Below are 16,346 nucleotides of genomic sequence, written 5' to 3'. Positions count from 1 at the left end.
GCGGAGGCAAAATTATCTTGCCACCCGGCTTGGGTCGGCCGGCAGAGGCAGCCAGCCAGGCAGCCAGTTTCCCAGAAGTGACTCCAGGAAGTGCCGCACCCGACGGCGAGCCACGCTCTTCTCGACGCTTCGTCTTGCACGTCTCACAAAAGAGCTCTTCAACAGAGTCTCACACTCTTTAAAGCGCATCCACACTCTCGACATCGACCGCCGGCACCGAACGCACACGGGCCCAGGCTGGCTCACATTCTCACAATGCAGGCCGTGCGGCCGGCCGCCCACGTTCTCGCCCGCGGCCTCCTCCCTCTGCGCGCGGCGTCGTCCATCGCAGCGGCCGCGCGGCCTCGGATAGCATCGCGTGCAGTGGCGAGGCTGCAGGTGGATCGACATCTCAACACCTTGGCATACTGGGGACTGGTGACGAGAAGACCACCACCGCCATCGACGACACCATCGTCGCGTCCGGCGATTCCCCGCGCCTTCCCTCGCCAGCAGCGGGCCAACTCCACCCTCCCGCCCAACGAGCCACCAACACCATCAGCAACAAAGCAGCCATGCCCTAACTGCGACCCTCCGACGCCGCCAGCGATGCCGCCAGCACCTCGGCCGCCCCCGGGCCACGTGCAGGACTACATCCCATTCATCCGAAACCTTATCCACCGCTCCGACACGCTTCAGCAAAAGGCGCACCACAGACCCACTAAAGAAGACCTCCTCGCTGCGACGTCGCACTGGTGGCAGCGCTTCTGGATCCGTGTCAAGTGGTTCACTATTCGTGGATGGCGCAGGTTCAACACGGATGACTTGAGCGCGTTCTTTTCCTGGTTCTTGGTTGGGAATAGTGAGCTAGGAGTAGCGGCCGTTAGCTAACGTCAGCCCTATGGATTCTGCTCGGCACGACTACGTTTATCTCGGCTGTGTTCGCGACGCTCAACTCTCTCTCGATGCAGGAATACGTCGCGCGCTGGATTTCAGACTACCTCACCTCACAGGCTGGAGTCACCGTCATGTACGTGCACGTGTGGCGCCAACACGTGGTGGTGGAGCATCAGTGTTTGTCCCTGATTGCTGATATCTCAGTTTCGAGTCCGCAATTGTACCTCGCTGGGGTGCCTCGACCATCGCGTTCAAGAACGTGTACGTGTCTCGCCGGCCCCAGGACAAGGAGACGGAGAAGGCCAAGGCCACGACGGCCAAGCCGCCCGACGCGGTCGCGTTCCCCTCGTCGTCTGTCCCAGTCGACACGTACGTCGATGTGCCGCGGGCGGCTCCGGCCGACAACTTTACAATGTTTGACATCAACTTTGACGAGATTGAAGTCACGCTGGACCTGAGGCGATGGATCGACGGCAAGGGACTGGTCAAGGACGCAAAGTGCAAAGGTGTCCGTGGTGTGATCGACCGTCGTTGCGTCTGGTGGGACACGACCAAGAAGCTCGTGCCAGCAGACTTCCGTCACGCCACGTACCCTGGTGACTTTGAGCTCGAGTCGTTCCAGGTCGAGGACTTCCTTGTGACGGTGTACCAGCCCGGCGGCCAGAGGCCTTACAACGTATCGATCTTCAACGCGCGCTTTGGTCCATTCCGCAAGCGCTGGCTCTTTTACGATATGCTCAGCGCCGAGGCGATGACAGGGCAGTACGACAACTGCTTGTTCTCGCTCCACATGCCGCAGAAGCTGGGCCGGACCAAGGTCCCCGAGAACAGCGAGGTCAAGCGCATGGCCCGTTTCCGCATCGACGGCTTGCCGATCGAGCACGCGCAGTATGCGTCTGGTAACGAAGGCCCAATGTCGTGGATCCTCTCAGGAAAGCTTGACGCAGTTCTCGACATCAAGTTCCCTTCTCATCCCGACGACGACGCTGTGGACGTCAAGGCGATCATCGACCAGATCGCCACCAATGTCACAACCATTGCGACTTCTGGCCAGCACCCAGACGATGCGACAGGCGACGACGAGGTGCACGAGCGTGCCGCTGCGCAAATCGCGGACACGATTGCTGCTGCCGAGTCGAGCAGCCCAACATCGTTACTTCCCGGGCAGCACAGATTATCCCAACCTGCACTGAGAGCGCCCGAGCCGTCAAGAGAACAGGAGGACCGGCGGCAGCTCACAATAGACATCGACCTGCGTTTCCGTGACCTCAAGGCCGCGGTACCCGTGTTCACGTCCGACCTGAGCGTCACCAACAATGCGCTCATCCGCCCAATTGTGGCCTTTATCAACGCCAACCGGACCCTCATGCCCATCCACGCGCAGGTTCACGCCGACCTGACCGACTTTGTCGGCTCATGGACCCTGTTTGAAACGGGCCTCATGTCGAGCATCTCGGAGCAGATCTATGCCGCACTGGCATATCACGTCTCTTCAGAAGCTGCCAACTCGAAGCGTCTCAAGCAGGTCAGCTTCTGGGGCATCCAGCGTGGCGCCGAAGTGCTGCTGGATACAATCAAGGTTGTTGTCGATCCGCTCCAAGGCCAGACCGCGACCGCGATGGCCGCGGGCTAGAAGCCGCCCTTCTCTCCACTCCCACTCACGTACCCACTTGCACACCACTGCACTTTCCATATCCGCACTGCATCGCTAGCATTTTTTTCTCCCTGGGCATAGTGTCTCCACTCAAAATGTATGGTTTCTCGTCATGATGTTGCACAGCAAGTCTGATTTGTTGTATGTTGTGTCGTCATTTTGCCTCCGTCCTGAAGTCACACGCCACCCGACGCCACCCACCACTGCGCACGAACCCTCTTTGGCTGTCGTGTTTGTGGGCGTTGCCAGTTTCCGACGACGACCACTTTGTCCATTGTTCCCCCACCACATTTCTCCTACTCACCCCCCCCCTCTCTCTGTCTCGTCGCCTTCCCCCTCTCCCCCTCGGCCATCCTTTGACCACCTCTCGTCGTCTCCTCCTCTCTCTCTCCCCCTCCCGTTGATGATTCCAAATCCATGGGATTGGGTGCTCTCAAAAATGTCGAGCTCCGATCCAAAGGATGATGACTCGACCACCACCACCACGACTCACCCACACTCACAGCACCCATCTTCCTCTCTTCTCTCCATACTCCCACCAAAACCAGCATTCACCGCCGCCCCACCACTCGACCCAGGCAAGTCCTCGCATGCCGCGCCGATGCGCACAGGTCCAACGTCAAGCGTCACGGCGTTAAGAGAGGCCGCAAGACTGTCACTGGCCAAGAAGGCAGCGCCCCCAAAGCGCAAAGAGCGTGAAGAAGGCGAGATCAGCGACGAGGAAGAGGGCCAGGTTGTCGAGGAGACCGCGCCCCGCTCCAAGGGCAAGGGAAGGGCGAGAAACGGCCCGACACGCGACCACGAGCCCCACTACAAGGCCCAGGCATCCGGCTCGCGGCAGCACACGCAGCAGCAGCCAGCAGGCTCAGGCAGCAGCAGATCCACGCCCCAGGCTCTGGACGCGGGCATCAAGCGCTCGACAGTGGTGACGATCAAGAACAGCACGCCCATCCTCCCGCCTTCTCCAGGGGGCAAGAGTGAGTCGACCCCGTCGCTGAGCAAGCTGACAGAAGACATGACCCCGCAAGACGAAGAAGGCTACCTCGACCTGATCAGGAGTTACATCCGCGAAGGCTTCAAGCCCGACGCGCTGATCCGCAACGGAGCGCCAGAGCACATCGTCACGCGCGTGTGCGAGGAACTTGTCGCGGGCGCCAACGCCACGTCAGGCCCGACGAGAAGCGTCAGCCCGAGCCCGCAGCTCCCGCGTCTTGCCCAGCCTGGTAGTCCCGGCTCGGACGTCGAAGTTGCCGTCAAGGGAGACTCGGACAGCGAGGCCGAAGCGACAATCGAGAACATGATCCCTCCCAGCCCGCCGGCAAAGATCGTGCCCTCGAGTTCTTGGGCACCAGGCCCGTCGCGAACGACTGCGGTGGCGTCTGCGCCGGCCCGCGGACAGCAGGCTTCGACCTCGGCTCAGGCTGCCGCTGCCCCCGCCCCGATCCACCTCGAGAGCTATCGCCCCACTACGCGCCCTGCCGCACAGCACGGTCGCAGGCGCGGTAGACGTGACCTTGATCGCGCCGACGCGTCGGGAGACACATTAAACTACGGCGACGAGGAAGACAGTGCGCCGATTGCGCTGCCGCCGCCGCCTCCACGTCGTCTTCCCCCTGCGGCTGATGACGATCGCCCAGCGCCCAAGTCGGCGCCGGTGACTCGCAACCCGTCGCCACCTCCCCCACCACCTGCAACGGCACCGCCCCCTCCGCCGACCACTGCCCCTCCCCCTCCACCACCAGTACCGCCAGTCATCGACCTGGCTGAGACGCGCCGCCGCGCCCTGGAGAGCATGCGCAAGCGCAAGACTGCCACCCCTGCTTCGGGAGTTTCGACGCCAACGACAGCACCTAATGTTGATGGGCAGACGCCGGCCGCCCAAATCTCCAAGGCGACCGCAGGTGCAGCTGCCACTCCGGAGCCGACGACGGCGACGGCAGCAGAGGAAGCCATGGACCTCGACGACTCGGCGGAAGAAGGCGAGATTGAGGACAAGCCTGTTGTCGCTCCTCCGCCCCCGCCTGCGCGCGGCAGAAAGCGCCCCGCCGCTGAGGACCTCATGGATAACCGGTCGCGGCCGCTCACGACTATGCGGTTCACGTACACCAACAAGCGCCTGTTCTGCCCAATTCCCCAGGACACGGACCGTCTCCAGCTCTCCCTTGATGATGATAGTGAAGACTCTGAGGACGAGGAGCCATCATCAGCCCCGTTCACGGCACCACCTGTTATCGTCATTCCTCCGCCGTACGACCTTGCGTCTCTCAAGCTGGCAGAGAAATCTCTCAGGCTGGCAGAGAAGGAGGCAGAAATCCGCCGCCTGAAGGAGCAGATTCAAGAAAGGCTGAGGCTCAAGCAAGCGAGTACGCCTTCGGGTTCGACTCCGAATGGAAGCTCGACGCCGACGGACGCGTCCAGAGTAGCGGCGGCTGTCGCGGCGGCGGTGAGGGTCGGTGCCGTTGGCATGAAGGCCGACGTTGTCGAAGCTGCCGTCGAAGCTGTTGCCGAGGAGCAGAAGGCTGTCGACGACGATGCGGCTGCTGCAAAGGCGACTCGTCACTCGAAAGCCAACGGACGAAAGGGCAAAGCCAAAGCTGCTGTCGACCCAGAGGCGGCGACCTCCGTAAGGGCAACCCGCAGCCAGAAGGCGAGCTCCACTACCGATGGGCCCAAGCACCAAGATGGTACGCATCAACCCATACGCCCCGCTGACTCTGTAGACGACGTGGAGATGGAGGTGGTCGATGCTCCAGGTAGGCGGCGTCAGCCTAGGGTTACGCCTCGACCACACAGTCCTGACGCACAGAAGACAAGCCCGCGCGCCAACCTGCGCCAAAGCCCCGCGGAGGTGACTATTTTGCCCCTTGCTCGCGCGATCACACTCACATTTCAGCAGCGGCGTCTGTTACAGCACCTGCCGTACCGCCAACGACGGTGGGTGATGGCGGGTCGACAATGCTAACAACTAGGCTTTCCGATCTTACCAACCACTGCTGTCGCATTACCCTCAATTAACATCGACCCTCCTCGCCGACCCTGCCTCAACTTCGACCAAGAAGAATACTGAACCCACTATCGACCTGAGCTTGATTACTTCAGTGGTACTAACCCACCGACTTCAGCGCGACCCTTCTGCTGCGCTTTGTCGTTCGGAAGCGTCGGGAGGCCTATGCGCCGATGCGTCGTGTGGGGACGTTCACGTGTCTCGGGCTGAATCCACTGGTGCGTAATTACCCCCCCTGCGTGGTCCCTTCCGACGCACTGATTAGCTAGACGAGGACCTTTCTGCCTACTTGGCGGCCATCCTTGAGCTCGAGGACACTGCTCAAGGTTCAGCCGTTAATCAAGAAGCGATCAACAAGGCAATCGTTGACGCCAAGGCCGAGGTGACGCAGCAGCCACAGCAGCCGTCGCGCAAGGGGAAGGGGAAAAAGACCACTAAACGCAAGACGGCTTCGACCTCGTCATCAGTGGCGGACAGAGAGGGTCTAGTGTCCCTTCTTCAGGTGGCTGCTCGGCAATACCGAGCCAGGTGAGAGAACCATTGTCTCTTTTTTCTCCTTCTTTTCTGTTCCCTGTTTGCATCGGCCCAACCGCCACATTGTGTCCGCCAGGCCGCGTTCACACCACCACCACCATCACCACCACAATTGTGTAGTCTCACCTCACATACATTACCTCCATGCACGTTTGTCCATTGTGATGTTTTACTTGGCAAGGGCGGAAAAAGGTGGGCCCGCTGGTGGGTCAATAGCTATCTGTAGAGCCGCGGCACGGAGAAAGGGGTACGGTGTTGCCGCGTCGTTGTGGTCGGTCGTCACGACTACCGCGGCTCTTTGTCGAGCGAGCGAGTGAGCGACCAAGGCCAAGACCAAGACCAAGACGCGCTACGACGATTAATTTTCGTTCTTCCTCATTAATCGGCGGTGTCTGGCGCGTCTAGCTCCGCGGAGATACATCGGGGGCCACGGAGCAAGAGCCGCGGAGCATAGTCTTGGGTCTTGGAAACAGACCACGGCTGTTGCGCGCGTGAGGAGCCGTCGAGTCGTCGTGCCACAAGGGTGTCGCACCATTAATTAATACGCGCAGTAGACGTGTGTAGCGCCAGTTTGCTGCCGTTGCCGCCGCCGTTCGGCACGGCCCCTGCCCACCCACTTAATGCCCACCGCGGAAACGTCCATCATGTTGTGGTGTGTGTCATGTGTTGCACCAGCGCCCGCAGCACGACTTGGCCGCGGGGTAGTGTCAGTCAGTCAGTCACTGAGAGTCGTGAGTGAGATCCCATTCCGCCCTTGTCTCGGCTTGTTGGCTGGCCGAGTGTACTGTATTGGGTGTATTCCTCCTCGCAGCCACAGTCCGTCAGTGTCCATGACACTGCTCCCTGTGGCGTTGTTTGTGGCGCGCCCGAATGGCCGTCGTCGGAACAGCAGTCGGCCCCGAGAGCCTGAACACGGTGATTGAGACGTGAGACTTTTTGACTTTTTTATTGCTGCTGCCAACACCTCCCTCCGGCATGCATAGCCGCTACCCGCGCCCACCTGTCTCACGCTCCGTTGGAACGCAGCCCGTCTATACCCGTTGTTGCGCCGCCGCGATCGCCAGCAGAGGCCGGCGCGACGATGCCTCCGGACGCCACACGCCCACCCCTTCATTAAAAAGGCGCGGCGGAGGCGGAGGCGGAGGCGGAGGCGGCGGCGGCGGCGTCGCTGGGAATTTGTGACACGGCGGCCACTCGGCGCGTGCGGTGGCCAAGCAAAAGGTCAGCGGCTCAGCCGGCTCACACGCCAGCACGAGCGAGCGCCGATTCCAGTACTTTCGACCCTGCGACATCAGTGTTTCGCGCTGATCTGGTCTGGTCTGATTGATGGTGAGCAAGGGCGGCGAGCGAGGGGGTACGTGAGTGCTGCTGCGCGCGCGGATCCTTGCCGTGCCAGGACAGGTGCCTCGAGGTGGTGCCTCGAGCCTCCCTTTGATGAAATCTTGTGAATGAAATGAATGCTCGCTCCTTTCTGCTGCTGGCTACTGGCTACTGGCTGCTGGCCGGCTGGCTGCCGTGCCGCCGTGCCAGTCGGACTTGGCCTTGGCGCCGGGGAATGTAAAGCGCGACGACTTTGAAATTGGAGGGACGGCGTCGTGGGGGTCGTGGTGGCCTCGTTCTTGTTCAACATGGGGCGCGCGGCGCGGCGGGCGGTCAGGTCATGCAGGTCAGGCGACAGATGCAACAACGCGGATCAGGGCGGCGTTGCGAGCGAACCGCGAACAAGCACAAGCGCCTGTTGTTCCGACGATGATGCGACGCGAACGAACGACGGACCGAGAGCGCCGAGCAGGCAATAACGACCACGATGGGCGATTAGTGATGCGCAGTGCTGAATCGACTCGCGGCGTCTCGCCCCGCTGCTCGTCTGTCGTCGTTCATTAAGGTCGCAGCATCGCGCCATTCGAAGAGGGCACACACACCAACGACGGCTTGCTCGCTGGCGCCGATACCACCTCGCTCGCTCCTCACCACTCACTCACTCACTCGCCGATCCGTCTGCGTCTGCGCGTCCCTCTGCATTGCGCTGCGCTGCTCTTCGCCGCTCCCCCCCTTGCCCTGCAGCTCCGCCCCGCCCCATCGTCAAGTCGCTCGCTCCCTTGCCGCTCGCCGCGTATCGCCCATCGCCATCGCCATCGCCCACACGACTTGGTCGCTACCCCGCTGCCTCACTGGCTCCGCGCGCTGCTTCTTTCAACCTGGTGCCCCTCCCTCGCATCTCCTCCTTTGCCTCACTCACTCAACCTTGCACCCAAACAACATTTTACTCTCTCCACGTCGTTGTCGTTGTCGTCGTTGTCGACTTCACACACCGCGACTACTACCCTTGTTCTTTCGACGACCTCGAAACTTGGCCGTTCCCTCAAATCAACCAACATTCCTTGCCTCTCTGGGCTATCGCGTCCATTCCGGTGCTGGCCTTATTCGGTGGTCGGATCTGGAAAACAGTGAGTCGGTGCTTCTCGTCATTTGGCTGCTGGAACGGGTGGAACCGACGATTCGAGTGCCGTTGGATCAGGACGCCGTCTCAGGTTGTCTCAGGTTGACACAAGGCGAGCGAGCGGATACGTGCCGCGGCGCGGCGGCTTGCGTGTCGAGAAGAGAAGAGGATGGGCGAGGCGCGGCGCGGCGCGGCGCGGCGGGTCTCAAACTCCCCGCCGCTGCCGCCGCCGCCGTCTGGTCCGTGCGCAAAGGGATTCCTGGCTGCTAGTCAAAGGAGATTATTAATCGGCGCGGCCCCTCGCCGGCGCCGATTCGGAGACATGTCCAGGCCATAGGTATCCGCAGGCGTGCGTGCACGACTTGTTCCCCGGAGGAATGATGGAATCGCGCCAAGTCGCGCCAGCCGCGCCAGTGCTTACAGTGTCGTCCGACGACCTGTTGTCGAGCGCATGTACGGAGGCGTCGTCGAGCGGCGCCAGTGGCGTGGTGGTGGCTGAAGAGGCTGGGAGGGCTTGTCGCACAGTACAATGCTCACTCATGCTCTTACAGGTAGTCACGCTATCCTACTCGCAAGTCGCGCCGTCGTGATTTGTGAGACATCCCCATCGCCGGGGTTCCTGGTGAGTCCTGGTGAGTCTTGTACCGCTCGCCGCCCTCCGGCGTGCCGGCCAGGCGGCGTAGAGTCGGCCTGGCCCCGACCGACTCCGTTGTCGCGGCCCCGGCGACGGACTGAGCTTGCTTGCTGCTGGCTGCTGGCTGTTGGAGCTCGGCGGGATTCAATTCAGAGGGGGGCCGTTCACGGAGACATGTTGTAGAAGAAATAAGCTGACCTGATGCCCGGCCCGCCCATAAGGCATAGGAACTTCTAGCGTGCGACCAATTCACAAGCAAGGTTGCCGTCTTCCGTCACCAAGTGTCGCGCGATTCCCTGCCACCCAATCCAGCTTTCCCTTGGTAAGTTCTTAGTGTATTTTTCGCAAGGATCTGGTCCTGGTCCTGGTGTGTGTGAGCCTGGCTGGCTGGACATGCAAGTCCCCGAACGTCGTCGCATGCTTGTCGGCAGACGGTAGACGGCGGGTCGGAAAGGCCACGACAGACGACGGGTTGCACGGGTTGCATGGCGCCCTGCAAGGAGCAATGACGACGAGGGATGCTGTAACATCGCTTGTCTGCCGCAGATTACCGTCAACCAAGCAAGGGGGAATCGTTTCGAAGCTGATGCAACGCTCACCACAGATTCAGTTTCTCACCTTGGGTTGGTGCCCGGCTAGGCACCCGGCGCTTTTCAGGTGAGAGAGCGTGGTCGCTGAAAAAGGGCGCGGCCCGAGGCGAGGGTTGTGAGGGTTGTGAGGGTTGTGCAGGTTTGGCAAGGCATCCAGGCAGCCAGGCAGGCAACAGCCCGAGGTCGCTCGCAGCTGATCCCAACACAGTACTCAGCCCCCCTCAAGCGGATCCGACCTGTTCCACGCTGCCGCTGCAGCTTCTGCTCATCCGCGCCAGTGTTCGACACCTCGCTCCAACACGCATCGGTCATTGGTCATCATCACCCAGCGTACGACATCCCCCTTTACTGCTTCAAAAAGCCGGGTTCCCGTCGATCTGCGTGCTGCACTGGCTCGCCGTGCCGTGCTCAAGGTTACGGCGTTTCTGGGTCCATCGAGCCCTCAGTTTCCACGTCAACCGGCGCTCTCCTGGCGGAACTAGCATTCCTCAGTTTCACGCTGGCCAACGAGGTCTGCCCGAAAGGCCAAACAGCTCTTTTTGCCCCGACCACTCCAGGTACGCGTGGCGCTACCACGCGCGACGTCATCCCGGGTTGTGCTTGCGTCCTTGCCCACCCCCTTGTTCAGGGTGAGTCTGGTTGCCTATCCTAGGTCCGCAGTTTCGCTGTTCTCGAAGGGTGAGGGGCGTCGGCCAAACGTTTGGGCCGAGACGCTGGTCCCTAACGATCCGCTTTGGTAGTTCCCCTGGTTGTACGGCATGCATCCGACTCCCTCCCTCCTATCCGTTCAGACCGCTGACTTCAAGGCCCAGACGCACGAATCCTTGACACACACGCTCTCCGCTGCTCTTTCGCCCTCAGCCAAAAGGGCTCGTACTCCCAATCACCGTGTGCGTGCATTGTTAGCAAACACTGTAAAAACGTGAGTGAGTCCGTCTTTAGGCTTTTTCCTGGCCGGTGAGGGTGAAACGAGAGTGCGCGCGCGTGCAGGCGCAGCTTGCACGGCGCGCGAGGGAAAAGCAAAGCAACCCAACTGCTCCCAACCGAGTCGTTGAAAAAAAATTGTGCCAAGTGTGGTAACACAATCTGGGTGGGTGTGTTGTTGGGTGGGTGTTGATTGCCGCACGGGTTTCATGCCCGCGGCTTAATCGCGACACGGTATCGTGCTGGTGGTGCGAGTGTTGAGGACGCTGCTGCTCCAGCTGCAGTACCAGCGCACCAGCACCAGCTCCTGTCGTGCCCAGGTTTTGCCATGTTGTGGTAAAGCCTGATGTGGCGCTCCCGCGCGACCCCACATCCCAAACCAAAACCTCGCTCGCATGTTTTGGGCCCTGGCAAAGGGCAGGACAAGGACAAGATGGGTGCACACATGCCTTGGCGAATCTGCCCCTCGTTTCTGCCCACATGCTTCCAAGTGTCTGGACCTTTGCTACACGCCAACGGCCCACCTTGCACGCGGCCGCGAGAGTCACCGGCGTGTACGATCCCTACCCCTAACCCTACAAACAGACTACACATTCAAGCCACGGCACCTGTGGCTACCCAGAGGACAGAGGGAGGGGGTTCCGACGCCTCAAACTCGCCTCTGTTTCCGAACCTTCTCCGCTTCGGCTGTTGGTGCGTATGTGTGTCGACACCACGCCCCTCCGCTAACGGTCGCCGCAGCCCAACCGCCGTCGCAGATCAGTCACGTCGTCAACTCTTTCGTCGTCCGATACATACATCCCCTCGACCAGCGTCGCGCTTGTGTGCACACACGAACACATCCACACGCGCGCCCAGCACTTGCGTGCTCCCACCCAAGGGAAGGGGGTTTGAGACCTTATCCTGAACAAGGATCTCCTGGGTGCGGTCCGAGCCGCCGGCGACGACACTGCCGGCTACGGCTGATAGGCAGCTCCAAGAGTCTAGCTTGGGCTAAAGTCGGCCAAGGTCCCACCAAGCAAACTCGCATCAACCAGCGCCTCGGCCAGCCAGCGGCTCCCCGATCTCGGCGCTTCAGGGAGCAAGAGCCCAGGAGCACTCCTACCCCGAGCCCCCCGCGCGGCATTGCAGCGCGCGCCCAACATGGACCAACCTCCTCCTCGTCAGCCCCCTCTTGCTCATCTGTCACACATACTTCAACACTCCCCTCAGAGGCCACCGCCGCCGCCGCTGCCGCTGCCCTTGCCGCTGCACCACCACCTCTCCCACCGCCACCAACGCGAGCCTCATACACGTACTCTTCCTCCAACCCTACGCAGCGACATCATTCCTGGGCTCGCTGGCCCTAGCCGGTACGACTGCCAAACGTCACCTCGTGTGCCCCCGCATGCCACCCTCCCTCCTTCTCTTTCTCTTCGCCCACCACCTCTGGAGCCTTATGTAAAGACGAATGAAGGAGGCCAGGTGACAAAACCCAAAACCTGGCAAGGACCTGATCCAAGGTCTCTTTCTAAAGTAATGGCGATTCCTGTCCGGCACCAACAAGCAGAAGCACCTAGGGTCCTCCCCCTCGTCAAAACGACCAACATGCCAGACTCGGTGCCGCCGACCCACCGCCAGCTCGCCACTCATGAAACTTCAGCCACAGACGATCAAACAATGCATCGGAAAGATTCAACCGACTCTCAACCTTCACGAACATCAAACGTATCGCAGTCAACAAGCAACTCGGCAGAGTTTGCCTCGGAAGGCATGTCGGGCGCCCAAGACACGCGTGACCGCCCAAAGGGTGCCGAACCCTCTGGCCGTCGTTCCGCACCCGACGAACGCTCCTCCCAACAAGCCGCGTCTGAACCTGCTGGCCAGAGTCAATCGCCCCCTCGTGCACGCCGCACTCGAGTTTTGATGACTCGTATGCAGTGGACCGCTCTCAACAGGCTTTGGGACCAGGTAGGTGGCGCACGGGCGTTTGTTGTTTACTCCCCATGTTGACGGTTGTGCAGACCATCTTTCCAGCTACCGCCGAACGCGAAGGACTCGCGGCCGAAATTGGGCTAACCCCTCGTCAAGTTCAGGTTTGGTTTCAGGTAAGCTAGTGTGGTATTGCATGATCGTTTCACTGACACAGCTCAGAACCAACGACAAAAGAGGCGCCGGGAGAGGGAGACGGGCGACGACGGCGGTGCCGATGATGGGCCAGCCGACGAGTCGACCGGTCCTTCGAGCCGCAGTCCGCCGGCGATGGCAGAGGGACCCTCCTCTTGGGGTGGTGGTCAAGGCTCTGTCCCATCGTCTGCCTGGAGCATGTACAGCGAGACAGGTGCGCCTGCGTCGTCGTCCGCGAGGCATCGCGCCGAGACGTCGCCATTAGACCCCCGCCAACAACCTCCAGCATATCCATACCCTCCTCGGTCTCATCATCTTGGGCATCCTTCGTCGCATTCTTCATCATCCTCATACCCAACTCTTCAACCTCTTGCACCAATACGATCTGAGCGCACCTCTCCGTCGCCATTTGCTGGCGGTCCGCCACCACTACCTCACCAATACCCTCGACTAGACACTACCCGTCCCAGCCATACCCAGCAGCATCGCTCTCCTGTAGAGCCGCTGTACGACCCATACTCTCAGCATCCTGGGCCAAGTCCCAGCAGTGACCAGCACTTTTCGCAAAATTCTCGCCACCCTCAACATCAGCCTGATCGAAGGGCTACGGCACCCGCCGACTGGGGCGCGCACCGCCCAATGCTTGGCCTTTCGCAGCCGCGCCCCCGATCTCATTCGGCCAACGTGCAGAGCCGCCCGTACCCACCTGGGCCGTATACGACCGGTGGTGGGCATGGAGTACTGGGACCTTCTGGACGCATGGTCAACAACCCTCCGGCGTTGCGCTCATCCCGATCTCCGTCACCTCTGTTACGACAGCGTTTTGGTGGTAGTGGCGGCGCTGCTGGCGGTGGCGGTCAGCCGTCGTCTTCCTCTGCTGGTGCGGCCCCGCGTCCGAGGCAACATTCGCCACCGCGTGTTCATGGCTCAAGATCGGAAGCTCCAGACTTTGACTATGGACAGAGGTACGCGTACGACGAGGCACGCGGGTCCCGTCACTTATGGGAAATGGGACGGACGAGCGGTGTACCTCCGGGAGGAGGCCCTGCCCGAATAACGCTGTCGCCACCGCCCTTGGCATCTGTCGGCGGTCCGTCAGCGTCGGCATCTTCTCGGACCGTGGGCGGCGCAGGCGGCTCGGCGGCGGCGGCGGCGGCGGGCGCACCGCCTCGCATGTCGAGCCTGCCACGCTCACTAAGCGTCCACATGATTGATCGACCTCTGAACCACACGGGCGAAGCACCGCCGCCGCTCTCGCCCCCCGATCTGATGCCCTCGCGTTCCTCCCAAGACCCTTCTGTGGTCGTTGCCGGGGACGCACGGTCAGCGGCTGGGCCGTCGTCATCGCCCGGTTTTGTCGGCAATGGTCGCCAAGGACCACCGCATGGTGCACCTCCTCCGGGCACGGGCGCTGGACGCTCGTCTCCGTCACCCACTCTGCCCAGTCTCGCCAGACTGCTTAATTAAACTTGGGTGGCATGGTCACTTAAACTTTTCTCCCTCTTTTTTGGTCAAGACAGGAACCGGAATAGCATGCGAGTGCGCCGCCGCGCGCGCTGACGGCGCCGTGCGGACAGACATCATCGACGGACGACGCGTGCGTGTCGTCGGCCGGCCGTCGTTCGGCGTCGCAAGCTGCAGGGCCGCTCTAGGACCTCGTTACGTCGCTGCATTGCTTACTCTCGTGCGATAGCATCAGCCATCGTCGCTCTCGCTCTCTCCCTTGTACCAACACCACCTGCAAAAGTCTGGACTCTTTTTGTGGTCCGCAGCCCATGTCTGTCGCAGTCGACGACTTGCATCTACCAGACGGTTCTATACCCTCCCCGAGATCATTACCATGTGCTATTACAACCTCTCCCCTCCCAATAAGGCATTGTGTGTCGTAATAGGTACGAATACCGACAGTAACCGTAGGCCCGAGGCACGGGGACCCCGCCGCCCGCCGCCGCCGGAAGGCCAATTTTTTTCACCACGCGGCACAACCACCCTCACCACCCGCAAAACTGCATGCAAGTCTTGTGTACTCTACTGTGCTGTTGCTGCTTTGAGAGCGTTGTGGAGACCGAGGTGAAGCGACTCCCCTTGCGGAGCACTGAATCAGGGGAGGCACCGGCGGGGCGGCAGCGGTAGCGGTAGTGAGCGGCAAGCAAGCCCATTGTCTCACGGACCAGAAGGCAAGGGACGTGTAGACTAGAATGCATGAGATTGCTGATGCATGCACTTGCTGCGGCGCGCATGTGATGCGGGGCGCGCGCGGTGGCGCGCGGTGTATCTCCCCCTCGTGTCTTGGTAGAGCCGTGCGTGCCGACCGACACACGGCATGGAGCCCGCAGCGGCGTCCACCGCAGAGATAGGGGCAGCCAAACATTTTACCCTGCAGCCGGCTGGCTGGGCTGTCCCGCAACGCAACGGCAACAGGCGGGCGAGGAGCACAAGGAGCAGCTCTGCATGCAGTCGACTCCCTCCACGGAAACGTCAACACACGTCAACACGTGGGCGCGTAGAGTTGACGCGGGTTCGGCCCAAATGACGTGCATGTAGGTTGTGTCCGGTACCGCGGGGTGCACAAGGTTTATATGGGCGGGGCGGAGGTGTCGTTGCCAGGCAGGTGCGCAGGCAGGCATGCGATCTATCGAGGGCAACAGACCCCGGGGTTGTCGGGGGTGCGGCGCCCACTTGTCAACAGCAGCAACAGCATTTCCACGTTTCCGGTGGGTGGGACCTCAGATCCAACGGCGGCCAGGTAGGCAGGTGGTCTGAAACGCCTGTCGTCGCGAGCCTGCCGAGTGGTACGTTCGTTGTCGTACTCACGTGCCGGCGCGGCGCGGTGCGGGGTGGGCGCGCACGCGTGTGACGCCTGTAAGTGGCGGGCAAGGCAGAGACAGATACCGCACACGAGCCAGTCTCCGACGGAGGAGAGTAAACGGGCTCGCTCCCTCGGGCAGGTGGGCAGGCGGGTTGGCTGACGTGCAGGCAGATCTGCATCTGCATGTGGCATGTGTTTGGGCCTTGCAAGCGAGCCGCAACACACGGCCCCGCATGGGCGTGCGTGATTTTCTCGAGGCCGGCAAGGAAGGCATCAGATCAGGCGTTAGAGTTTCTGGCTCACGCGCGCCGTGCCCTGTCAAGCTTCCCTGTGCACACTGCTGCTCTTGACCGCGAAGAGAGGGGAAGACACTCGTTCATTACCAAGCCGGGACGGCGAAGGCAGGGGGCAGCAGGGCGATACGAACAAAGGAAACGAAACGCAGGTGCTGTACCGAGGAGTGCGCGAAGATGAGCCCGAGGTGTCGTCTGCGCGACGGGGGGGACACGGACAGCGGGAGGGGCGAGCGAGGGCGGAGGCGAGGGCCAGACATGCATGAGCTTGCCAAGACCCACTCACATGCGCCGGCCGAACACCGAGCGCCTGAGCTGCACACGGCATTCATTCATCGTGCGACTGGCTGTCTGCCTCACCGCAAGACACGCGCGGCCACACACGAGTTCGGTTCACTTGGCATCCTCCATCCTCGGCACGAGCAAGCCCTGCTCGCCTAGCTAGGCGGATCGTAGTCGCAAGTCGCACGACCACCCCTGCA

General features: G+C 61.5%; 3 protein-coding genes across 8 annotated transcripts; all 3 read left to right on the top strand.

Annotated features, from left to right (window-relative positions):
- The first annotated feature begins 144 nt into the window (after window positions 1-144).
- MDM31 (Mitochondrial distribution and morphology protein 31) lies at window positions 145-2,646 on the top strand. Its single transcript, XM_062776111.1, has 3 exons — window positions 145-841; window positions 877-1,009; window positions 1,081-2,646. Exons 1-3 carry the CDS (start codon window positions 256-258, stop codon window positions 2,507-2,509), a joined length of 2,148 nt encoding a protein of 715 aa, XP_062632095.1. The 5' UTR covers window positions 145-255; the 3' UTR covers window positions 2,510-2,646.
- A 166-nt stretch (window positions 2,647-2,812) lies between these two features.
- On the top strand, window positions 2,813-6,314 carry LOC62_07G009552 (uncharacterized protein). Of its 2 annotated transcripts, XM_062776109.1 has the most exons (6): window positions 2,813-3,507; window positions 3,544-5,214; window positions 5,251-5,267; window positions 5,424-5,464; window positions 5,500-5,752; window positions 5,804-6,314. In XM_062776109.1, the coding sequence occupies exons 1-5, from the start codon at window positions 2,934-2,936 to the stop codon at window positions 5,543-5,545; spliced, it is 2,349 nt and encodes a 782-aa protein (XP_062632093.1). In that variant the 5' UTR covers window positions 2,813-2,933; the 3' UTR covers window positions 5,546-5,752; window positions 5,804-6,314. The 2 variants fall into 2 exon arrangements, with proteins under 2 accessions (XP_062632093.1, XP_062632094.1); XM_062776110.1 differs by having other exon boundaries at window positions 5,500-6,314.
- A 1,339-nt stretch (window positions 6,315-7,653) lies between these two features.
- LOC62_07G009551 (uncharacterized protein) lies at window positions 7,654-13,925 on the top strand (the record flags this gene model as incomplete). Of its 5 annotated transcripts, XM_062776104.1 has the most annotated exons (11): window positions 7,654-8,252; window positions 8,308-9,130; window positions 9,455-9,464; window positions 9,948-10,361; window positions 10,393-10,410; window positions 10,594-10,622; window positions 11,242-11,349; window positions 11,398-12,606; window positions 12,660-12,743; window positions 12,790-12,976; window positions 13,049-13,925. In XM_062776104.1, 7 exons carry the CDS (start codon window positions 9,038-9,040, stop codon window positions 11,548-11,550), a joined length of 825 nt encoding a protein of 274 aa, XP_062632092.1. The 5 variants fall into 5 exon arrangements, with proteins under 5 accessions (XP_062632092.1, XP_062632090.1, XP_062632091.1 ...); XM_062776105.1 differs by lacking the exons at window positions 10,393-10,410; window positions 11,242-11,349; window positions 12,660-12,743; window positions 12,790-12,976; window positions 13,049-13,925 and having other exon boundaries at window positions 10,545-10,622; window positions 11,537-11,550; XM_062776107.1 differs by lacking the exons at window positions 10,393-10,410; window positions 11,242-11,349; window positions 12,660-12,743; window positions 12,790-12,976; window positions 13,049-13,925 and having other exon boundaries at window positions 7,654-9,130; window positions 10,545-10,622; window positions 11,537-11,550.
- Window positions 13,926-16,346: the final 2,421 nt, after the last annotated feature.

Source organism: Vanrija pseudolonga, chromosome 7 (assembly GCF_020906515.1).
Source record: "Vanrija pseudolonga chromosome 7, complete sequence".
NCBI lineage: Eukaryota > Fungi > Basidiomycota > Tremellomycetes > Trichosporonales > Trichosporonaceae > Vanrija > Vanrija pseudolonga.
Note: the sequence above shows the minus strand (reverse complement) of the source record. Positions and strands in the feature narration are given on the sequence as shown.